Source organism: Trichechus manatus, unplaced genomic scaffold, assembly GCF_000243295.1.
Source record: "Trichechus manatus latirostris isolate Lorelei unplaced genomic scaffold, TriManLat1.0 scaffold00008, whole genome shotgun sequence".
Lineage (NCBI taxonomy): Eukaryota > Metazoa > Chordata > Mammalia > Sirenia > Trichechidae > Trichechus > Trichechus manatus.
Window position 1 is genome coordinate 21825008 of NW_004443944.1, and position 25788 is coordinate 21850795.

The 25788-nt window shown below is 45.0% G+C and overlaps 1 protein-coding gene across 1 annotated transcript in view; it reads left to right on the forward strand.

The window, feature by feature from the left end:
* Positions 1-25788, forward strand: part of PTPRT (protein tyrosine phosphatase receptor type T) — a gene marked incomplete at its 3' end in the record, with an annotated part of 923104 nt that overhangs the window by 720328 nt on the left and 176988 nt on the right. Inside the window, exon 15 of the mRNA XM_012558679.1 lies at positions 20140-20275. Within this exon, the coding sequence (XP_012414133.1) occupies positions 20140-20275 (136 nt within the window). The remainder of the gene's footprint in view (positions 1-20139; positions 20276-25788) is intronic.

The window sequence follows — 25788 nt, forward strand, 5'->3', positions numbered from 1 at the left end:
TGATCTCATTTCACATAAACATCTGCCACTGTTCAAAGGTTAGGGTGCAGAGGCCATCCATGTCAGAGGCCGATACCCATCATGGGGGCCTAGAGACAAAAAACCCTGCTGACCTAGAGAGTTCTGTCCTGCAGGAGCCCTTTCTGGTCAATGGGAAGTTTCTTGAAGATTTCAAACATTTAACTGTCAGCCCTCTCAAAGCCAGTGGTCCAGACAACGGCCTCCTCTCTACCAGGCCCTGACTGGTCAGTTTTTCATGGTAGGGAAGGGATGCAGCAGACAGTGATGACCTGAATCCAGCTTTCCAGCACCTTCTTAGTCCACTGTCCATCCACCTCCCAATCTCAGAAACATCACTGTTAATGAATACCTTATGCTAGGTCCTCTAATCACAGAACCTGGGATGGGGTTTCTTGTGCAAATTATTTATTGAGGAGTGTCCTCAGGAAAAGGAGTGAGGAAGGCAGTATAGGGAGGGGAAGAAGCTAAGCAAGGTGTGGAGACCAGCTTTAGCCTGAGCCCATGGGGCGCTCTGGAGCAGAAATTATACCACAAAGTTAATCCCACTTTGAGTTTGGGGGCCAGCCTTTTGTACCCCGTGTCAGTCAGCCATTGGCTGTGCGGTACCCCAGGGATGCATAACCTCCTGGGGACATGGCTCCCCTTTGCCTGAGGGTACTTCTTCAGGGAGGGGGGCATCTGTGAGTTGTTAGGAGCCCACACCTATAGCAGCTAGAGAATGGGTGCACCAGCCTAATAAAAGAAAAGGACGGAGCCCCAACAGCATCTACCACAACCAAGTTTTGTCCCTGCCTTTGTACCTGCCACTGACTACTGTAGCCCAATGTGTCACTGCCAACACCTGAGGCATTTCATCCCAGCCAGCCCCTGGTTGTATGGTCTCAAGCAAGTTAACCAGTTGTTGTGGAGTCATTTCTGACTCATGGCGACCCCATGTGTGTCAGAGCAGAACTGTGTTCCGTAGAGTTTTCAATGGCTGGTTTTTCAGATGTGGAACACCAGGCCTTTCTTCTGAGGTGCCTCTGGGTAGACTCAAACCTGCAATATTTTGGTTAATAGCCAGGCAAGTTAACTATTTACACCACACAGAGACCCCCTCAAGCAAGTTACATAACCTTATTTTACCTGCAAAATTAATTGTCACACTTCACAGAGTCATTTTAAAAGTTAAATTAGATCACCCTAGTCAGTGCCCTGCACAGTTATAGACACTTAGTAGATCTTTGCCAAGTGCTAGCCCCTCCCCAGCCCTATCACAGGCCTAGCAGCCTCACCCTTCCCCAAGGGAGGCAGCAGTTGCAGATGGACTCACTGTGACAGCGAGAGGAAAGTGACTCTCACTGCTGTGCCCACACCCAATTTAATGAGAAACAATGCTTCCCCGGAGTCTGTATGAGCAGCTCCATTTCTGCCAGGCCATTGTTCTCTGGGCTCTATTCAAGCCGAGCAGTCACAAGCAGTCAGATGTTTTCTTTAAACAGAACCAATCCCATATCAGGCACATTTGTTCTTACCTCCTGCCTTCCTGGGCGTCTGAATGTTCCTCCTTTGACAGGTTTATTTCATTGTGTTCCATTTATTTCCACGCGCTCCTCAGCCTCGTTTGATGGGTGAGGTGCCCATGAATGCTTCTCTCTGAGCAGGCCGTCCCTTTCAAAGGGTGTTTTTGTTAATGCTTATCCCCTGGTAGCAATAATGGCTGACGTAAATAATAACTGCCCAGATCTGAGTGATGAGGATATTAGACTGTAAGCGCAGGCAGCCTCTGTTCACTTCAGCACCAACTCAGAGAACTGCGGCACCACTTTATGTAGCAGGAACAGGCTGGCATCGGAGTCACTTGAGGCCACGTTCAGCTCTCAGCCCTGCCGCTTTCGGGCCAAGGGATCCTGGGCAAGTTATTTCTCTATTCTGGGCTGCATTCTGTCATCTGGAGAAGAGATACAAATTAATGCCTGTGGCCATCATTAATTGTGAGAACTAAGCGTAACGAAAGCTTTAACTTCTTTGTCCAGGTAATGCCAACTAGTTGTTCAGGTGTCTCTGGTTCACTAGCCTTTCCTTCAAGGAATTTATGCAAGGTTTCTCAATCTCAGCACTACCGACGTTTTGAGATGCGTAATTCTTTGCTGTGGAGTGCCGTCCTGTGCTTCGGCAGATGTTTAGCAGCATCCCTAGTCTCTGCCCACTAGACACCAGTAGCACCTCATCCCCTAGTTGTGACACCCAAACATGTCTCTAGACATTCTCAAATGTCCCCTGGGGGACAAAAATCACACCCTCTTGAGAACATCTAGAACTGCAGCATCCAACAGAAATAGAATGCGAGCTACATACATGGTTTAAATTTTTCTAGTCACCTTTCAAGTGTAAAAACAGACATGAAATTAATTTTAACAATATATTTTCTTTACCCCAATATATCCAAAGTATCATCATTTTAAAATGCAATCAATATTAACAAATTAGTAATGAAAGATATTTTACATTCCTTTTTGTACTAAGTCTTTGAGATCTGGTGAGTATCTTACACTTACAGCACATCTCAATTCAGACACTAAATGTTCAATGATTAAAATGTAATCCTAAAAAGATAAAATCGTGTTTAATGAGAAAACATGCCTTACACTGCTTCAATTTTTCAATTTAAATTAATTGACATAATTAATTAACTAGCCACACTTCAGGTGCTCGGTAAGTACATGTGGTTAGCAGCTACGATTCTGAACTGTGCAGATCTAGAGGTAAAAAAACATCTTGATCATCATTGGCCCTAGCTGGTGAACAGAAATGTACCTGTACATAGTAGAGGTTCAGTAAATCTTCAATGTTCTTTAGTCCATTTCTCCCCCAGAGGACATTTACAATGTCTAGAGATGTATTTGGTTGTCATTAAGCGGAGTGAGGTGCTACCAGCTTCTAGTAGGTACAGACCAGAGGTGCTTCCAGTGAGAATAAGGTAAAATCTTCTTGTGGCCAGATTTGGGCATCTTTCTGTAGTGGCTTGACTTGAGGCCTCAGTGGACAAATGACTAGCTAATTAACATTTCCCCTGAGAGGACTGGGTCCACCCCAGACCCACCTTGCAGAAAGAATGCCTCTTCTCTGAGCCCTCCTGTAGCTCAGCGGGACCTCAAGGAGGTCTGGGCCTCCAAGGCCCAATAGGAGACTGGCAGTGTCCAGTATGGAGGCCAGATGGATTCACCAGAGGTCAGCCAGACAGCCCTGCTCCGGCCCAGACCCCAAGGCAGACCTGGTTATATAGCCTTGGCCATGCCCAGGGCACACTGTCAGTTCTCCACAAGGAGAAGAGCTTTGGGACAAGCCCTCATCTGGAGCCCAAAATCTACTCCCTAAAAACTGGAGGATCTTGAGCAAATCACTTAGCCTTTCTGAGCCTCAGTTTCCTCATCTATGAAATAACGAACCCCTACACTGCCAGGCTAGATCATGGCAAGTGTTAATAGAGAAAACAGATACAAGCCTAACGTAGCTACTGGTTTGAAAAGATGCCACTACAACTCCTCTCTGTCCGTTCCTTCACTTCTTTCTCGTGCTCCTAGTTAAAACTCAAATGTTATTTTCTTGGATTCAGGCCATAATACACTACCTGGGACTGCTTTGCAACTGCCTCTAAAGCAGCTTTTTTTGTCTTGTAAAAACCTGGACCCAAGCAGAAAGAACTGACTCTTTGGGACAAGGCTGTGTGGACACAGCAGATGAGGAAACAGCCTGGCAGCCTCCTGTACGGTCACTCCTTTGGCCTACAAGGCCCTCAAGGAGGTTGCACCCTCTGGCAGGGGTGACGATGGTGTAAGAACAGGAGCTGGAGGCAGGAGAACCCCATGTAGCTCTCTGGACGAGGCTCAAACCTGAGCACCACAGGGCTATTTGATCTCCGTCAACTCATACCCGTGGCCAGGACACAAAGTGTTCATTCACCTGGATCTATGCTTGAATGCACTAATAAATAAACAGGTAATTAACACTGATAGAGCATGTGCCAGGCATGGTATACCCAGTTTCTTCTGTCAACCATCCACTGAGACATTGATTTGAAGACAGGGTGCCACACCACCACGCTCCGCCTCCTCCCGTGATTGTTCCAGCACCTCACGCTGCTCACCTTCCGCCATTTTGTCAGGCTGATTGCAACGCACTGAGCACTGGTTTTCAATCCAGTATTTGACCTCTAAGCAGCCCCACCAGCCAAGCTTCCCAAAGATGGAACCTCCGCAGCCTTTGAAATCTGCTGGGCCCAGCCTTGCTGAGCCTGGGACCTTCTCTGAGCCCACAGGGCGCCCAGGATTGGAGGCCGAAAGTGTGGGCGGCCACCAGGGGAGCCACCCCTCCAGGGCTGAGTGCGCCTGCGCGACCAGCTGCTGCCGCTGCAACCACTCTAGGCCTCGCTTTTACCTCTGTGATCTCCTCTAACAGCCAGGCCGTTTTTCATCCAGGCTTTGGGGAGGGGGGATAGACCAGCTTTTAGTACAGAACATAGTGATTCAGTGTTTCAGCTTCCAAAAGCCAAGGGGCAAGGGCTAGAAAAAAGGAAACATGTTAATGGTGGATTTGGCTGGAATCTCAACAATCGATGCCGTTCTCCCTGCTGGTTTTATTACCCTCGCTCGATACTGTTGCACTAATCTGAATTCCTTGCTGCGTGTTTACCCGCTCCTCTCTCTGGTCCCACTCGTGCTTCCACTGATCCTGCCTATAGACTTCTCACTCCCTCCCGTGCTTAGTCTCTCCTTTCGAGGCACTCTGATGCTTGTACAAGCTGCATGAGGAGTGGTTTGGACAAAGCAGCCCCTTCCTTCTCCTCCCCCTTCTTGCCCCTTTGGGTCAGATAATGCAGTCACCCTTTGGGGCATCAATTGGCTGATGTCAATTAGAAAAAATTAAATCATGTTTCTGAGTAAGAGCCCTGGAGAAGCCTCAAGCCCTATTGCATCCAGCTGGGCTGCGCAGATGAATGAAGTCCTGTTGGGCTCAGTCCAGGACAGAGCAAGAGTATCCCTCCTTCAGTGTACTCTCCATTGGCCTGACCCCTATTAGCATTTGCATTTTACTTAATGAACTGCTAAGACCTCTCTTCTGTTTGGATTTCCAAGGTAACATGATCCCAGGAACCTGGGAATCATGACTCAGCTTAACTTGGAAATGCAGTGATTCTGGGCAGTGGTCTGGGGTCCACCCTCTAGACCTGTGGCTTTACAGTGGACACACTCAAGGAGCCCAGGGACAAGAGCTGCCATTTAGAGAATCTCTTTGGCCCAACCCATTGCCCCTGTGGTGTCTCCTTGTTTGCTGTGCTTGGCCCAGGACAGGCCTCCACTCTGTGGCCCTGATTCTTTCCTTCGTGGGTCTGCCTTCTCCGTTTGAATAGTCTTAGCATCTGCTGCTGGTCACTCCCTGGCCTTGGCCTTTGCCCTCAACAAGGTTGTGATGACCTGTTCTCGGTATCTGGGATTGTTTGACCTGTAGACTGTCCCTTGGGGGCTTTTGTGCTCATCTCTACAATGACTCTTCCTAGAAGCCTCCCTTGTTCCACAGCTGCTCCAGGACTGCTCTTAACTCCACATGAGGCATTTAAATCAGTTCAGTGTGACCACACGCTCCCTCACACTAGCTGCCTGAGAAAGTCTAAAGGGATTGTCACTTTGCTTCAGGGCATCCAAAAGATTGTGTGTTCTACTCTCTTACATCTGCTCTTCAGACTAAACCCTTAATCCCCAACGCAGGACGTGGGTGCTCCTCTCCTCCGCAGCTAAGCAGCTTTGAGCCCCCTGGGCTCCGAGCTCAACACACAGATTTCTGCAAGCGTAGAGCCAGTACTGTCGGGCGCTGAGCTGACCTAGCCTCCTCGTTGTCAGCGGCAGGGCAGGCAGAGTATGGATCGCTGAGAGCTGGGGGAGGGGGGAGTCCGCTGGGTGGCCTCACAAATGCTCTTCGTCTCACACCGTTCAAGACATGGCAAGAGATCATGTTTGTAGTTTCATTTTGCCTAACCAAGTTGCGCCATGTCCTTCTTGGTACACACCTCTGTGTCAGCGCCCATCAGGCTAAGCTTTGATTTGCAGCTTGCACACTTCTCTCCCCCACCATGTAGTGAGCTCCCAAACAGCAGGGATCATCTCTTAATTAGCACCTTGCTGGATGTACTAGCATCACTAGGCAATGTTTAGGACTTTCCCTCTGTGGCCAAAGACTGAATTGGTGCTAATGAGGCTAAGGTAATGGGTTTAGTCCCTTGAAATTCACTTAGCTTTGTCTAGTTCCAAATTTGGCCAAAGTCTAAGAACAATTCTGAGCATAGGTTGAGCCCTTACCATGGACACAGACTGACCTGCAGACCACTCCTGCACCCCAGCCACAGGCTGATTCCTGAACCCTCCTTTAGATCTGGCCCCTTCTTCAGCCTAGTCTTTGCCTTAACTGTGGCCTGACGCCTAACCCTGTCTACAAGCTGCACCCTCTCCCAAGTTTCTTATACAGCTGTAGTTTAAGACCCTAGTCTGGTCACAGGCTGAAGCCTATCTCTAACTGCCATCCTGGCAGCGCTCATATTGTAGGAATTTCCTGGGCACAAGAGGGAGCAGCTGCAGTCTCAGCTGACCAATGGTGAAGCCCTTGGAAGTGTGTGCCTTACAGGGGTGTGGCAATAATTTCAGTGTCTGGCACCAAAGGGCAGATCTTAATCTGCCAGGGCTGCCATAACAAAATACCACAGAGTGGGTGGTGGTAACGAACAGACATTTATTTTTCACAGTTTGAAAGGCTAAATGTCCAAATCAGGGTCTTGGCCATGCCGATTCCTCCTGGGGGCTGTGAGAGAGGAACTGTTCTATGCCTCTCTCTGAGTTTGTGGTGGCTGCCAGAAATCCTTGGTGTTCCTTCACTGCTTACAGATGCATCTGCCTCCCTTGTCACATGGTGTCTGTCTTTTCCCCTGTGTGCGACTCCCTTTTCTTTAGACACCACTCAGAAGGGATAACGATTAGGACCCACCCTACTTTGGTATGACCTGACTTAATTTGACTGGTAACAAAAGGAAAACCCCATTGCCCAACAAGGTCACATTCACAGGTACAGGGGTTAGGACTTCAACATATCTTTTTGGGAGACACAATCCATAACAGGACACTACTGCTTTTAATTTTGCTTATGCAAAATTCCAAATGCATGAAAAGGAAACATTTTAGAATAAAAGAGTTTTCTAGCAACCAGAAGAGAGTCACCACAAGGGTTTTAAATGACCATCTTTCCTGCTGTGTATAATGGGACTGAATGAGAATCTGATCCACACAGAGCACTGACTGTGTAAAACAAGGTCCACCTGGAGATACAGATTCGGAGACACACAGGACAGCACAGAATCAGCACTTGAGGAACAATTTATTTGAGTGGCCAGAATGCTTTCAAACAATCAATTAAAGCTATTCCCGTCTCACAGGGTGCTAACCTCCATTTAAGGCTGCAAAAAGATGGCAGCCTCTGTCAGCTATATTTAGCAGTTTTAGTGATATAGGCTGTGATGAAGTCAATTCTAACCTCTTAGGACTGGCTGGGTAATACTGAGGGAGTCTGGGATATTAGAAATGTGTATCTTCTTTACACTTAACTTAGGACTTTTTAAATGGTATTCCACAGCAAGGGTAGAGCTATGTTTGAAAATCCTGTATCTCTGTAGTGTTTTCCAGCTACTTGACATTGACTCTGTGTTAAATCTTGGCTAAAAGCAATTACTGTCATATGATGAATTGAGGCAATTTATTTATTATCAACCAGCACTCCATTATCAACCAGATCCAGTGAGGGAGGCACTGCTCTGAGGTGTGGGGGAGGTAGTCCACAATTTAAAAAATTAGTCATAGTGAGATCAAAGAGAGATTATTGAAAATAAAGCAGAAAACAGTCACCTAAACTTGAGCAAGACTTGTCTCCCTATGGAATTATATGGGGTGCCTTGGTTGCTAAATATGAAGAAAGGTATTATAGAGAAAGCCCAGATATTAATAATAAAACTAAACTCAACGTATTAAGGGCTTGGTGATGGTGGTTAATATACAAAAGAAGTGAAAAGGATGTGAGAACCTAATTAAAAAGGTCAAGTTTAAATATCATTCGAGCAAAGTCTGTATAGTTTGACCTGCATAATAAGATTCACATGACATGTTCATCAATCCATTAGATACTGGAATTTGATATGTTCATGGGTATGCATGAGGAAGGCAGTCTTTAACAAAAAAACAAAACGAAACAAACTCATTGCCATTGAGTCAGTTCCAACTCATAGCAACCCTATTGGACAGAGTAGAACTGCCCCCTAGGGTTTCCAAGGAGCGGCTGGTGGACTTGAACTGCCAACCTTTTAGTTAGTCGCCGAGCTCTTCACCACTATGCCACCAGGGCTCCAAAAATCTTCAAGAAAGGCAGATAGAAAGTGGAACTGTAATGGTGCAGCAGGTGACAAGCTCAGCAGGGATGAGGATAAATGCAGAGACGTTTTAATCTGGCTGGTCAAGATAAGGTTCTAGATTCCCTAAATGCCAGTCTGCTTCTTTCTTCCAGATATCTGAGGAGAGACAACCAGATTCTGTGCAGAACAATCTCTTCCCCTATTTATTCAAGAGGTGGCAGAGTAGTATAGCAGAGTATTATGGTTTAGAGAGAATGAGCTCTCTACCAAACTGCCGGAGCCCAAATCTCAATTCTATCACCTCCTACTGTTGCTTAGTCTCTCTGAGCCTCAGTTTCCCCATCTCAGAAATGGCTATAATTATAAAGCCTGCTTTATAGGGTTGTAGAGGTTATTTAAAAAGGGAATATATGTAAAGGACTTAAAATAGCAACCTAGATTATAGCAAAAGCCCTAAATATGTGTTACCTCCTTATTGTTAATAATATTATTGTTTCACATGTGGTCAGGTGTCCTGACCCTTCTATTGCTGCCCTCTGGACACAACCCAGTTTAACACCTGGCTATCCTAAAAGCCAGCCACAATTTCTCCACCTTGGCCTTTTTTACTTTGCTGAAGCCAAGACACAGTACCGGACATTCCCCCTGATTTACAAGTCCAGGCACCCTCTCAAGAGTGGCAAAGAGGGAGCCTGGCAGTGCTTTTTCATAGGAAGTCCATCCTGGCCCTTGGCCTGTTTGACCTCACATCCACCCTTCACTCTTCCTCTGCTTTTCTGGGACATACAGGTGACCCCTGTAGGCTGTGTTTCCTGAGCTCCCATGTCAACTGACTTCCGGGTTTAGCCAATGTTGTTGTTGTTGTGTGCCGTCGTGTCGATTCCAACTCGCAGTGACCCCATATGACAGAGTAGAACTGCCTCACAGAATTTTCTAGGATGTAATTTTTATGGAAGCAGATTGCCAGGTCTTTCTCCCACAGAGTCACTGGGTAAGTTCAAACCACCAACCTTTCCTTTAGCAGTCAAGCACTTAACCCTTGTGCCACCAGGGTCAGTGGGAGACACAAATGGAAGGGCAAGAAGACAGAAGTCTTCCCCTTCTCTTGGCCTCAGGCTTCTTCTTTGAAAGCAACTGTGTCTCCTCTAGGGCTCCAATTGTCCCTGGACAGGTCAACCAGATTTCCAGCTTCTGTCTGGTGACTTAGACCTCTGGGCTTTGATAACTCCACCAGCTTCCTTTGTCTCTCCAGTTTGGGTTGAGTAACGGCTTCCTGCTGTTGCAAGTCTCAGAGTTGTCTCACCATCTTCTGATCCCTGAGTAACCAATTCTCTGTGGTAAATTTCCTCCATTTGAAATCCTTGGAGTGGTTTCCCTTTTCCTGGTTGAATGCTGACTGTTGTAGATTCTGTGCTGGTGACTATTTCTCCCTTTATTAAGCGGTAAGAAAAGAAAATGATTTAATCGTTCAGTCTATATATTTTTTCTTGTATCAACATCATACTTGCTAGTGTAAAATATCTGGGATCCACATTTTTCCACTAAAAAAAAAAAAAATCAGCAACAGCATTTGTTTCTCCCCAGGCTTCTCGCACCCCTCCTGTTCACTACAATTTCATTCCTCAAAGATTGCCAAAGTAGTTCATGATCACAATTACAAATCCTCTCAACGCCTTGGGATGTATTTTGTAAAGTCTAGAGGTTTGACTCTAATGAAGTATCCATATGCTCTCCTACCGACTTCTTTCCTATCTTGGACTTCAATTCCATCTTAAAAAGTCTATCATTCTGAGAATTCGCTTCCAGCAAAATCAAGAAGGTATGTGGTGCATACTTGACTTTAGAAGCTCCGGAAAGTTGCCCAGCCTCCCCATCTTTTCCCTGTTGTCTCCTTTGGCAAAAAACTCTATAATCAGAGATGCCTGCAATGCTTAGAACATCCACTGGCATAGAGGTATCAGCTCAGAGTCAGGGTTTCAAAGGTTTTCTCTACTGGGTGCCAGATACATGTAAAGCCAGAGTAAAGACAGAGAAACTTTTCAACAGAAGAAGTCATTAAGTAGACTGGGGTGAACTGCCAGCACAGTCAGATTTGCCTCCAATAAGCCACGCTGGGGATAATATGCCCTTGGATCACTGAGAAGCAACTGTGTATTTTAAAGAGTGCAGCTTTTAGGAATTTTGTCCCCGAGAGCCGGCTGCTTTTCTTTACCGTCAGCAATGATCACCAGCATGGGTTATGCATCCGCTAGGATTTACTTGGTTTTATCAATTGCAATTAGACGTTCTTTATCTGCGACTTCTATTTTTGCTCCGTATCTTTACAGGGGAAATTCTCTGAAGTAAAGCTATAGAATTGGGCCCGTCGCCAGAGAGAGCACTTTGAGAATGAATCATTAATCCCTTGTTGCCAAATTATGTTATTGCTGCCATTAAGTCATCCAGATGTAAGCCTGATACAGGCCTTTCCTGTACAAAGAAAGTTAAACGAATCACTCTGGGGGCTCTGCCTGTCTTTATCCTGAGGATTGGATAAACTCAGGCAGCACGTTGCAAGACGGCATTGCCCCAGCCTCCAGTGTTCACAGTTAACAGACAACAAAAAATCTGCTTCCACCTTGGCTACCAATTGCAAGGGCATGTCATCATTAAGCCACATGTGTCGGCGATTCCTAAGTTCATCGAGTATTCTCACCTCCATTATTACATTTGATCCGTAGAAAATCCCTGTGAACTTGACTTTTCCTCCCTATTTTACAAATGAGGACATCGCATCTCATTGTGATTAACAGATTTGATCAAGGTCACACAACCAGTTAGTGATGGAGTCTAGATGAAAACTCATGAATTTCTGATTTGAAAACCCAGTGCTTTTGACCAGTCTTATAAAGCCATAGAACTTTAACATCAATAGGAGATCACATAGTCCCTTCTGCTCAACAGGGAGCACGCTAAGTTCCCAGACAGTTCCTTTCAGTGTTGGTGACATATTCTCCTGCCTTGGTGGGTAGCTTGGGGATGGGGGATAGACCCCATGGAGTCCCGTAGCTCTAAGGACGACAGGGGGAATTTCTTTTATGCAGAGCATGGCTATCACTAAAAGCAAGGGGCACTGAGCTGAGGTGGGGAGGCAAGGTCAATAGGAAAAGAAGAAAGGTCAGCAGTCCATGATATTGAGGTATGACAGCTGCATTAGGTAGGTAAGGAGGTGAGAACAGGTAGAGACAGAGTAAGCAAGTAAAGTAAAAGGCTAACACTGAAACAGAACTTGAGGCCATGACTGCTTTCATGCTCTCACTACATCATAATGCTGTAGTTCAAGGGCTGGGCGTTAGCCTCTGCTGAAGAGCTCTTCCACCTTAAAACCTTTCCTTGTTTTGGTCCCTAATCTATTCCCTGTCACTTCAACCTATTGGTATTAGCTCTTTAAAGGGACCAAATCTAATCCATCTTCCATAATGGCCCTTCAGCTATCTGAAGGCAAGAATTAGGTCTCAACTGAATCTTGTATTCTCTAGGCTGAAAAAATCCTGATTCCAACTGCTGCTCCTCCAAAGTCAATGATCTCTAGACTTGAAGGTGCACCTAAATCTCCTGGAGATCTTGTTAAAATGCAGATGCTGACTCAGTCGGTCTGGGGTGTGGCTTGAGATTTTGCATTTCTTAAAGTTCCCAGGTGATGCTGATGCTTCTGGTCTTGGACCACACTTTGAGTAACAAGGATCTCAGCTGTCTTCCTCCTTGGAGGTTCCTCTCAGGGGATAGAGTCCACAGCTGTATAAGACTCATCAGAGTGGTCTGACCAGTGCAGAGTAGAGCAGAGCAACACTGCCCTTGTTGGATCTTAAGAGTCCTTGGGGGAAAGTCACCTGGGATGGTTGTTTAGTACCACAGGAGGAAGCAGCAAGGCCTGAACATTGTAACTGGGCCATATGCATGGAGCCAGTATTGATGGAGCAAGGAAGACTTTAAGAGACCAAGAGAAATGATCAGATTTCCAGATTCAAGGGAGTCAGGTAGAACACTGGGAGCCGAAGGTGGACCCTGTATAGAGCTTGAAGAACACTAGATTCTAAGCCACCATAGCTTTCATGGAAAGAGCAGAGGGCAGGGGGCAGTAGTAGTTGCTGTGACAGAGCTGGTTCTGCCTTTGGGAGTGAAAAGAGCTGGAGAGGGCATAGCTGACTGGGGTATAAGTTCAGACTGGCAGCCTCCTGTTGGAGACAGTAGTCTCCTGTCAGTGCAGGCTGAGTTCACAAGATTGTTTTTAATGACTGCATCACACAGGGGACTCAGGAAAAGCCTTGAAGCTTCTTCAGTTGGATAAATTTACCAACTGGTGCCTACTTGCCAATTCTGATTTACTTGGACTTCTCTCAGATTGGCTTCCAGCAGAGGGCAGAGATGAAGAAGACACATCCAAATCCCTCCTTCACCCACCAGTTCTCAGACTCCCGGTCTCTGCTTAGTAGGCAGAAGTCACCTAGGGCCAAAGACTGATAATGAATCTGACTCTGATGAAAAGCGTGTGCTTAGGGTAAAAGTGATCCAGCCACCATCTCATTGAATGGCTTCTGGTTCTACCTCTCTGAAAAGACCCCTTGATTTCCAACCACGAAGTCAGTCAGAAGAGCCCTGGTAGTGCAGTGGTTAAAACATTCAGCTGCTAACCAAAAAGTCGGCGGTTCGTACCCACCAGCTGCTCCATGGGAGAAAGATGTGGAAGTCTGCTTCTGTAAAGATCTACAGCCTTGGAAACTTTATGGAGTGGTTCTACTCTGTCCTACAGGGTCACTATGAGTTGGAATTGACTTAATGACAGTGGATTTTTTGTTTTGTTTTGTTTTTTGAGGGGGGGGGGCAGTCAGACAGACAGCCTGCTATGTGGACTCGGTACTGGCTTTTGCTGAACAATAACTCTGTCCAGTCAAGGGCAGTTCATTGTAGTGGTAAGGGGGTGAGCCCTGCACATGGAATCCCAGCTCTTAAATTCACTAGCTGCATAGACCTTGGACAAGTCATTTCATCTCTTTGTGAAGCTCCCTAATGTATGTAAAAGGGAAAATAAAACTAGCACCTTCTGTGTCTAATTTTGTGAAGATCAAATGACTTAATATGTGAAGAGTGCTTATCACATTGCTTGGCACACAGTGATTGATCGATAAATTTAAGATAAAATTTAAAAAGCAGTAGTAATTGAGCTTCTGCTTGATGAGGAGCTCAGTACCAGCCAAGACAGCCATCACGTTGCTAGGCAGCACTATCATTAGCAAACCCTGTCATGCTTCCCTGTGGCTTGTATCACAGGTTCTCATTCTGCTCCATTGAGCACTTACAATGTGATCCCCGTGGGCACACTCCTGACTCTGAAATAGGAGTGGGACTAGCCCATCCTCAGACTCCAACCCTCTTTTCTTCCTCTCAGTTATAGAAGCCACATGTGGATGCGTCTGGCCTTCAGTTCCAGAGCCATTTCCTCTAAACCATATTACCTCTGAACACCATCAACACACTTCTTTTTGTGAACAGAGTCGCAAATCCGCAGAGACTAAAGCAAATGCCCTAAAGGGTGCTGCTGTCTTAGTTATCTCATGCTGCTATAACAGAAATATCACAAGTGGATGGCTTTAACAAAGAGGTATTCTCTCACAGTCTAGTAGGCTAGACGTCCAAATTCAGGGCGTCAGCTCCAGGGGAAGGCTTTCTCTCTCTCTCTGCTCTGGAGGAAGGTCCTTGTCATCAATCTTCCCCTGGACTAGGAGCTTCTCCGTGCAGGAACCCTGGGTCCAAAGGACATGCTTTGCTCCCAGCACTGCTTTCTTAGTGGTATGAGGTCCTCTTGTCTCTCTACTCGCTTCTCTCTGTTATATATCAAAAGAGATTGGCTTAAGACAAAATCTAATCTTGTAGATTGAGTCCTGCCTCATTAACATAACTGCCACTAATCCCATCTCATTAACATCATAGAGATAGGATTTACAACACATCAGAAAATCACATCAGATGACAACATGGTGGACAATCACACAATACTGGGAATCATGGCCTACCCAATTTGATATACATATTTTTGGGAGACATAATCCAAGCCAGGTGCTAAAGTGGATCTGCCCTGCCCAGGGCCTGTGCACAGTCCTGTTCTGATGTCTGGTTGGACCCGGCAAGCTGGCCCCTCCTAATGGCCTCACTGTGGAAAGTCTGTGATTTTAGCTCTGATACCTGTTGACTGAAATAACTGCATTTGTCTAGGCCACTGGACTCTGGCCTTTCAGATGGCCTCCTTGAATGCCCTGGACGTTCTTCTATGGCCCTCAAGCTCATTCCATTGGTTCTTGGCCACAGCAGAGGGTGTTTATTTATGAACATTTGGAATTCTTTTGAGAAAGGTTTCCTAATACTACTCCAAGATCCTCACTGTCCTTTAGGTTTGGAGCTTGATTCTACCCTAGAGCAACATTTGACACTGTTGATCACACCCTTATTCTTGAAACATTCTTCTCTTGACTCTAGGACACTACATTCTGCTGGGTGCTCTTCCTACCATCTGGCGACTCCTTCTCTGCCTCTTCCTCTACCAGGTCCCTAAGTATTTCAGACCCTCAAGTCTCTGTTCTAGGCCTGCTTCTCCTTTCACTCTATTCTCTTCCTGGGTGACTTCATTGACCCTCATGCTTCAAATATCGTCTATGTGCATATGACTCACACATTGTCACCTCCAGCTCAGACCTCATTTTAGACCTGCATTTTTAACTGTCTACTTTGCTTGATTATCTCCCAAGCTCAACTTGCCACAAACAAATTCATCCTCCAAAGCTATTCGTTTTCCTTTTTTTTTAATTTAATTTATAAACAGTACCATCATCTACCCTGTATGAAAATTAGAGACTTGTGGTCATCCTTGAAAGTCCTCTCTCCCTTATTTCCTTTATTAACAGGTTTTATTGATATCTATTTCAAATAATTATTTTCTCGATTTTCTCTTACCTCTCTATCATCACTGCCATTCATCACCTGATTCCAAGCAACTCACCTCCCACCCAAGTGCCTGAAGTGGCCTCCAGACTTATCTCCCCAATCTAGTTTGGCTCCACATTGAAGCTGGAATGGTCTGTTTCAAACGCAAATTTGACCATGACATTTCTCAAGGAACAACACTTAAATGGCTTCCTATGTTTCTTGGGCTAAAGAACAAAAACTCTCATTGTGGTTTATCATGTCCTTCATGTATGGTCCCTGCTGCCCTCTCTGGCATCTCTCTCACTGTGCTCTCCTTACTTTCTCACTCTGGTTACACTACATTGCTTTCATTTCTTGAATGCACCAAGTTCTTCGCCCCATCACACAGCCTCAGCTTAGGCTGCTGCTTCTGCTGCTCCCACACACTCCTATCAGGTTCCCTCCCTCTCTTTACCTAGGTGCAGCCTGTCCTTGCTCCAGCCTCACCCCAGTAAGCATTTCTTCAAAAAAGCCTTCCTGGATCTCCCCTATTGCATTCATTTCCCTCTGTGCACTTTCAAAGTGTCACGTACCCCTGAGCTCTATCTTTTAACAGAGATTAAAGTTTACTATTAGTAATTCTTTATTAACTGCATCCCTCTAGCTGCCCCCACCCCTACCCCCCACAACATACACACATACACATGATACTATTTACAGGTTCCTTGGGCACAGGAACTATGTTTGCAAATGCCTGGCACATAGTAAATGCTCAGTGATTACTTGAGGGAATTAAGTGTGGATCTTTTTAGGTCAAGCTTATGATAGTGTTTTTATGGTAATAAGAGTCTTTGCAGGGATTCCTTCTAGTCCTTGGAATAAGATCTGTTAGCAGGCATTCAGTTAAGTTTAGCTATATCAATAAGTGAATGCTCCAGAGCCAATACTTCCTCCAAACCCAAGTAAAAAGACTCAGCCATGTGGAGGAAATTATGGTCTGAGAGGCTCAGCTTTCTTTATGCTTGGAACACGGTGAGCTAGCCATATATTGAAAATCACGTCTCCAGACTGAGAAATGGGGGCTACATGGGCGCTTCTTGAAACCAGCCCCCACTCTGGAATGTCAGACCTGCACTCCCAAAGAGATGGTTGGCTAATTCCTCTGGGAAACATAGGGTTGCTATGAGTCAGAATCAACTCAGTGGCAGTGGGTTGGGTTTTGGTTTATGGGTAGCTTGACAGAGCCTGTTCAGGCAGCTCTGAGATGTGAGCTGGTCTTGCCTTTCCCCTACTCCGTGAGGGGAACTGAGTAAAAGCCCTCATCTCTAAGTCTTTCTAGGAGAAACCATGTACCCACCATAGTCTGGAACACAGCACATGGACACTCAATAGCAAATCAGTGAATGATTGAATGAGTAAATGAAGCAAGTACTGTGCTTCACTCACCTTCATGTCATCCAATAATCATCCATTAAGGAACAATAATGTGGAGGTAGGTCCTTGCTGGACACTGGCATTAGAGAGATGAGTAGGACACAGTCCCTGTTCTTGAAGACTTGCCATTCTTACTAGAGAGATTTGGCTAAGTAAATCCAACTTGTCTAAGTTGCAATGAGTTTGGTAGAAGTGCTCTGACAGAGGAAACACTCAACACTATTAAGCAAGAAAGGGTGTTGGCTAAATGTGCTGGAGGGCTGGTTCAGATGTTCTTAAACGTCTGTGAGTTTGGAGAACCAAGATCATAGCTTATGGGAATTAGCATCCTATAACTTGGGACTCAGCTAAGTTCTGGGAACACATGGCTGAAAGAGGAGAAAACTCAATTTGGTTCCATAAGAACAAATGTGTGTGGGCAGAGACTTCACCTCTTCAGCGAAACACTGCACTACCACAAGCATTTAGCGAGCACTGTTACATGTCAGGAGCCCTGGTGGCACAGTGGTTAAGAGGTTGGCTGCTAACCAAAAGGTCAGCAGTTTGAATCCACCAGCCACTCTTCGGAAACCCTATGGGGCAGTTCTACTCTGTTCTATAGGGTCACTATGAGTCAGAATTGACTCAACAGAAATTTTTTTTTTTTTTTTTTTTTTTTTTTTTTTTTTTTTTTTGGTTTGCTTACATGTCAGGCTCTTTGCTAACATGGGAAAACAAAGATTAATGAGGCACGGTCCTGCTTCTGAGGAGCTTGCAGACAACTGGAGGAGACGAGTGTGCAAAAAAATTACTAACAATATTGGTACATTGTGGTAAGAAATATTGTGAGTTGTGTGCAAAGTGATATCAGGATCTAGAAAAGAAAGAGAAAAATGCCCTTAGTTATCTCATACTGGAGCCCTGGTGGCACATGGTTGAGAGCTGGGCTGCTAATCAAAAGGTCGGCAGTTTGAATTCACCAGCCACTCCCTGGAAACCCTATGGGGCAGTTCAACTCTGTCTTATACTATTATAATAGTAGTAGTCCTAGTACTACTGTAATAAAAATACCACAATTGGATGGTTTTAACAAATGGAAATTTGTTTTCTCACAGTTTAGGAGTCTAGAGGTCCAAATTCAGGGCACCAGCTTTAGGTGAAGGCTTTCTCTCTCTGCCAGCTCTGGGGGAAGGTCCTTGTCTCCTTTCAACATCTGTGGGCCTGGCTTTCCTTGGATATCTCCACGTGTCTTGGCATCAATCTTCCCCTGGATCTAGGAGGTTCTCAGTACAGGGACCCCAGGTCCAAAGGACACACTCTGCTCCTGGCTGTTCTTTCTTGGTGGTAGTGAAGTCCCTTTCCTTTTTGCTCACCCCTCTCTCCTTTTATCTCTTGTAAGATAAAATGTGTTAATCAAGGGAGCAACTTGAGTAAGGATGTGGCTTGAATAAGAGTGTGACTTGAGTAAAGCTGTGACTTGAGTCACACCCTTTAGTAAGAGTGTGACTCAAGATACACCCCACACTAATCCTGCCTCATTAACTTATAGAGGTTTAGGATTTACAACACATAAAATGGAGGACAATTACACAGTACCACAAAATGGAGGACAATTACATCAGATCACATAACTGAGGATGATTACATCATTATATAACTGCCAAACCACTGAGAATCATGGCCCAGCCAAGTTGACGCATACTTTTGGGGAACACAGTTCAATCCATGACATGCGCCCAGGGCACTGACAGCCAGAGAAGGGGCTTTGGCTGATGTAGGATATGCTGGTGCTGATGTAGCAGAAAAATAGGGATGGATCAGGAAAAGGATGCTGTGGACTTTAAGCTGCCGCACACAAACATGGCACCATGAGGAATATGAAGAGCAACAGGAGGATGTTCACTTAAGGTGCCTACCCACTAGACCACTCTCCAGAGGGGTTCACTCAGGTGTCTGGAATGAGAAGTTGCCTCTGATCCCTGGTACACACATGAAGAGGCTGGGCTTTAGCATCTTTGGCTACTTACTTTTGCTATGGCATTAGCCATCTCCACAGTTGTTTTGGCGGTGATTGAGGGACTCCAAACCAAATAAACTCATTGCTGTCAAGTCAATTCCAACTCATGGTGACCCTATGTGTTACAGATTAGAACTGTGGTCTATAAGGTTTCCTTGGCTATGATTTTTACAGAAGCAGACCGCCAAAACTTTTCTCTGTGGCACTGCTGGGTTCAAACCCCCAACCTTTAGGTTAATAGTTAAGCACAAACCATCTGTGCTGCCCAGTATCTCTTTGAGGGGCTAGGAGACATAAAAGTTGAATTCAAGGTTTCTGACCATTGAGGCCTGAACTTGGAGTCAGAAGACATGTGGAATCCTGACCCTGAACTGTATCAGCCATATGATAAAATGGGAAAAATCAGTATCTACCTTTCAGAATGTTTGTAAGGATTAACCATGCTGGGTCTGTGAAATCACCCAAAACAGGGCTGAGATACATAGGTGCCCAGGTCCTTCCTTCCTCTACCTTGAATTGAGTCAGTGAGTTAGTGCCTGGTAGAGCATATAGCATCAATCCACTCTGTGTTGAGATTTAAGGTAATAAATTCCAAAAATGGAATTTAATTAGATATAAGTTTTCTGAACCCAAGGTGACTGCCTTTAATACACTAAATTTCTACCATACCATTTATTTCATATAAAACAAAAAAACTTTATTTTTTAATTTTTAAAAATACGAAACCAAAAACAAAACCCATTGCCATCGAGTCGATTCTGACATATAGTGACCCTATAGGACAGAGTAGAACTGTCTCATAGGGTTTCCAAGGAATGGCTGGTGGATTCAGACTGCCGACCTTTTGGTTAGCAGCCAGAGGCTTAATCACTGTGCCACCAGGGCCCAGTGATTTTTAATTGTGATACCTTAACACAAAGTTGTTATTTTCATCATTTACCTGACAGAATAAAGTAGAGTTAGGAATAACTTCATGAACCCAATAATTGAACTGTAGTTCCATAGTTTGATCCTAGGAGTGAAGCAGTATGAGGGATCAAATATCCCACTTGATGTTGTTGGGGAGATGCTCCAACATAGCAGTTCTTTTACCTTGGCCAACTCCTTTAATTTCTGTGCACCTCAGTTTCTTCATCTGCAAAAAAAAGGGTATAATAGTAATCCCAACCTTATAGGAATTAATCCTCAAATAGCACAATATGTATAATGCCCTTAGCACTGTGCCTGGCACATAGTTTTCAATAAATGGAAGCTGATGTCATTATGATTGTTGTTTAGTCATGTATGTGAGATTTTTCTACATCTTTCTCTTTCTCCTTTTTCCTCCAAGGCGCCTCCACCCAGAATTCTAACACTGTGGAGCCAGAGAAGCAGGTGGACAACACTGTAAAGATGGCTGGCGTGATTGCTGGCCTCCTCATGTTCATCATCATTCTCCTGGGCGTGATGCTGACTATCAAAAGGAGGTGAGTCTCTGCTGCTGCCCTGCACACTCTGCCGACTGCAGGTGGTCCCACGCTGCCCTGTGGCCAGGTCACTGTCCTATTGATCACTGTCCAACAGGAACCTTCCGATATGATTGTTGAGGTCCTCAAATACTCCGGCCAACTGTGGCTCATTGTGTGTGTGCTGCCTGCTTGGTGAGTGGCCCTGTGATGGCCAATTTCTTATAGGGCCAGTGATCCCTACAGTTGGGCCACCTGATGTGCCATGGGATTCTGTGTATCATGAAATTTGGCTTCTCGGAATTAACAGCTATGTTGTGAATTGGTCATGTCATCAAGACAGCCTTGCCTAGATGGAAGCTCTTCTAGGTCCAGGGATAGAGATGCAGAAAAGTAATGCATCACCCTCCTCACTTCCATTCACCCCTGATTTCCCATTCCTTCAATGGTCAAATAGTAGCAGAATCCCAAGCCGCCCTCTGCTGGATGGTGTGAAAGTTCCCAAGGAAAGCTCCTTCCTTCTCCATGTCCCACATGCCCTTCCCAGATAGGTTGCTTCTCATCATCTCTCAACAGGACGTCTCCCTGGGCATCTCTGGCCAACTAACACAGTTTTCTCATATTGTGTGTGTTTCCTCCAGATTGCATTGCCCAGGAATGCAAAGGTGCAGATTTCTCCCTTATCCCCAAGATTCACTACACTGGTGTTTCTGTTTAGCAGATGTTCACACAGCTTGCAGAGAGCACAAAGGAATGACAGAGAGGGAAAGGAAATGCTAAGGATGAATATCAGCTGTCACTGTCCCGAAAGTGCATTGGTTTTTCCTTTAAACAGGAAGTCCTACAGACCACCTCTCCTTAGGCCCTGGACTGCCACTGTGCTTCCATGCTTACTATCCACCTTCTACCAGAGTAGAGTAAACTTCCTCAGTCTTCTTAATTTCAATGCCACGGCCCCAACCTTGGTCTCCATCTTCTCACTCCCCAGTCAGCCAGAGCAAACAAAACATTCATCCACATTATAATAATATGTGTTGCAATGTGCTCTGCCTCCCATGAAAAGGACATTTTATATTTTTAAACAAACTACTTAACACCTCATCCTGAAGTGTCTGAATGTGGTTACTCACAGAGTTCTGGGCAAAGGCGAAAAGTGCTTCTGAAAGTGATTTCCCACCAGAACGAAGGGAAAGAATGACCCAAAGACAAAATCCATCTTTTACCTTAGCCACAGGAAAGAAATGCAGAAAGTTAAACAAAAAAATCAATGTCTCAATTTCCAGCCCTCAGGGATTCAGAAATACCGGGCTTCCCACTATGTACACATCCAGCGAGCCCTTTCTTAGCCATTTAGGCACCAAAATGTCCCTGTTTCTCTCGTGGTTCTTGTTTGAATTGGCCAGTTCTCCCTTGGTATCTTATTGTTTGGAACTTGTTCTTTTTTTTATTTCCTTCATCTAATAGGATCACTCGTTTCCTTAGGCTCCCGGAAGAATGGCTTAAGAGTTAAGGTTTTCATCCAGCTACTGGTTTTCTGGCTGGAGAGGCTAGGAGAAAGGGAAGGTGCTGTGTTAACACTGGGGTCAAGAGCCCCCAAAGGGCTAAAGGACAGCATTGCATTTTTATATCATCATCATCATCCGCAAGACATGGTCATATTTTATGCCTTAGTGACTGGTCAGCCGCTTTATATGAGATAGAATTGAGTTTTGATTTCTCTGGGGCACACTGCACATATAAGATCACTGACATGCTTCTTAGAGTCACGGAAGCATTAGAGGCAGAGGTGAGCTTGGGATTGTCTACTTGGAAAAAGTAACCGATTGAATAGAATTGAATACCTCTTTGATAGACCTGAAATTTTCTCATTTTTCACCACTGATTTGTAAGTCAGATATGCTCTTCCAATTTTGCTCTTTCTAAAGCCTGGTTTAACCCATGTCATCATCCTCTATGAGCTTGTGAAGAAATTACACTTCCTTCTCAACAGCTATTTCTGAAATGTGTGACTTTTCGGGAGGAAAGAAAGGGCTTTCTGTTTCCAGGGTGGGAGTGAATATAAAGTGAGTCCTTTTTGTGGCTGAAACCTCTTCTGCGTATCTTTATCATCTCTCATCTGTATCAAAACCATCAGTCAGACCCAACCAACATGTGTTATTGTGATCGCCATTTCTCCCCAAGAGGCAAAACTCAGATGTTGTGGCAGTGATGGGGGGCAGGAGGGGCCGTTGATCAGTGTTTACATTTTACATACGCAGTGACTTTTGGAGAAAATAAGACATTTTGCTGACCCAGTTGATGGGAATAATTTACAGATGGATATGGGAAGAGGAGAGCAGAAGAGAAGGGAGGAGAAGAGAAAAAGGGGAGGAAGAGAGAATTGAACATAGGCCTGCATTCTTTCCATCAACTTACAACATCCTCTGGTGTCTAGAAATACCCCCAAAGGATGGTGAAGGGCTTGGTGAGCTCCTTCTCCTCTTGTGACCCCCACCTTGTGTGTAAATATGGGGGACACTTCATTGGTTGGCTGAGTCTGCTGTCACTAACTTACTACTAGCAAGAATTCTGTCCACAGCTACATAAAAGGAAGAGGTATTAAAAGAAAAGAAACCCCCAAATATTAGGCAAATCATCATAGCTCAGGGGCCTAGTGTCAACATCTCTTCTGTGTTACATCATGTTCATGGATCCACGAGCCATCAAAGCTTGAACATCTGCCACCTTCCCTCCACTGGCTGAAGCTTGCCTGGGTCTTCTCCTTACCTTCCATGCGCATGGGCGTAGTGGCTCCCTGTTTCCTCTGGCCCTAATGGATTCAACTGGCTTGACGTCTTCTCTACAGCTACAGCCACAAACGTTCCCAGTACACATAAGATGTCCCTGGTACACAAAAGATGTCCCCAGCTTCTCCCTCTGAAGAGTTCACCATCTTTGGTCTTTGGGCTTCCTTGTCGTTCTCCAAAAAGAGTCTTTCTCTTCTTGTTAGGTCTTTCCTTTTGTAATGCAGAACTAGAAAGCAGGCAGAGAATGGGCCAGAGATACAGAGGACAAAGGGACAGGCTTAGTCAAAGAAGTTAAATCAATTTATATTCAGAAAACATGCAAAAGGAAGAGGAGGGAAGAGAGAGAGGGAAAAAAAATCAGAAAGCTTGAGGGATTTTGTTGTTGTTTTTTGTTATTGTTACTTGGTTTGATTTTGTAATTAGAGGATTTTGAACAATAACAGGCTACAAAAGTGATACAAGATGTTAGGTGTCATTCAAATGGGACTCCCTTATTGTTTACAAAAGATGCAAATTAAAGCTTAGAATTCTTTTCTATTACCTTTGGCTGTTTGGACTGGGCTTCTCTGAATGTGGGACCATATAGAATCATGGCCACATAGAGACACACAGGATTACATGAGTATTTTTAGAAGTGAACCTGGAACTCTTCCCTGATAGAGTTAATAACAAGTGTGGTTTTAGCCAAGCTCACTGCAAAATATCTATCCTGATGCCGCCATTGGATAATGCCTCCATTTTGTTCTCCATCTATCAATCATATCTAGGCCTCAGAATGTTCTAGAATAGGTTCCCCTAGGCCATTATATAGTAAAACATACTTCCTTTTTTGAATATCACTTTGGGTCCTAAGACTCTCATCACTGACTCAACACTTCAGTCCTCGTCATCTCCTTCTCTTACCTCTTCCCCTTAGAAATTATTGGGCATTCTCCCCCAAAAGAATGAACAGTCAAGGGTCACTTGACTACCCCTATGGTTCCTTGGCTTAATATCTGAAATTGACACCTCAACCAATGTATCTTGATGGTTGGAGGTATTTATTAGCCACTCATATACAAAAAGTTCTACACTTTAATATTTGTGGGTGGGGTGGATATAAACATGCATGTGTCCACAAGTTTCATATAGTCCAATTTTATGACTTGGGAAACACTCCCTGAAGTCTGAGAATAGTCCCCCAATGCTTAAGGTTTAGCCATCTGCTTTTGCATGAAGAAACACCAAAGGCAGGTTTAACAGGATCCTTTACTAAATCTGCCCCCCAAGACCTGTCTGTATCCTAATTAACCTCACCATCCCTTCTTAATTTTCAAGTGAGATCTAGGCAACCTTGAGGGAGACATTTTTGAAGCCAGTCATCACACATGGTTCCAACCACCCCCATCTGCTCCTTATTCCCCCTGCCCAGCCCCTCCTGGCCCAGCCCGAACTTCCTGACAACCATTACTTGCCTACCCAAACAGTAACTTTCCCAAGAGTCTATCTGGAGTGTCCTGAGTTTGAAATATAGGAGTCTATTTTAAGATATATGTGCATCTTTGGGTGCACTTTGATTTCTGTGATTTACAGTAGGCCTCGTACCCTCATCATTAACAGTACATCCTGGAAGGTTTATGTTCCTGCCTCTGTTAGGCCAAAAGAAGTTATTTAGGATATGAAAACACAGGCAGATGTCTGCCTCCTATCGACACTGCTCTGTGAGCTCCAGAGTCATGACAAACATTAGCTACTAGGGCTACAGGAACCACAGCCGACTGCCAGGCCCCCAGGCTCTGTGCTTCAGCATCCTTCATGCCTCCTTCTCACTCTTATTCTCCCTGTCCTGGTACTGGGGACACATATATAAACCAGACATGGGCTCTGCCCTACAGTAGCTCCTAGTTTAACGTGTACAGATACCTCATAGCTGTGGACTGGGTACCAGAAAAACTGCATCTAAAATTCTATTGTCCCATTTACTTGCTGTTAACCTTCGGGAAGCAACTTAACCAGTTCCAGCCTTTGTTTCCTCATCTGTTGGATGCAGCCAAGCTCATGGGGCTATACTGAAGATGAAAGGAGCTAATGATTGAAGAAGTTTTGTCCCCCTGTACCTGCCTAAGGAATTACAATGCACAATATCAACAGAGACCTTCATCTCACACATGACCATCAACTTGCACCAAGCAAGGTAGCTCCAGACCCGTCACGAATGAGTTGAAGGCAAGGCCACAATTGACGCTCACACACTGATCCAGCTAATTTGTTCATTTCTATTTAAATGCTGCCACCTTCTCATTTTAATCCTCATAATAATCATAGTAGGGTAAGGCTGTTGATGTCCCTGTTTTTGAGATGAGGAAATTGAGGTTCAAAGAGCTTACATTGCTTGGCCAAGGCCTTGGGGAGAGTTGAGATGCAAACCTAGGCTGTGTGACTCCAGAGCCCCTGCTTCTAACTTCTACTCTATTGATCCATGGGAACTGATAGAAAATAAGCAAATTCTGAACTAGAAAACAGGTGACCCAGGTTCAGGTACATAGCCCTATGTCGTCTGCCTCTGGACATCTACCTTTGAAAATCCCTCAGGTCAGAGCCAAACACATCACCTCAGCCTCCAAGTTCTACATTCCAATCCAAGTGACAGGCACTACCTCCCACCCCATCAGCCAAACATATTGGCTCCCATCACCCTGGATTCTTCTGATCCTACATCCTTACATTCTGTTAATCACATCCCCTCTTCTCTCTCTCTTTCTCTCCACT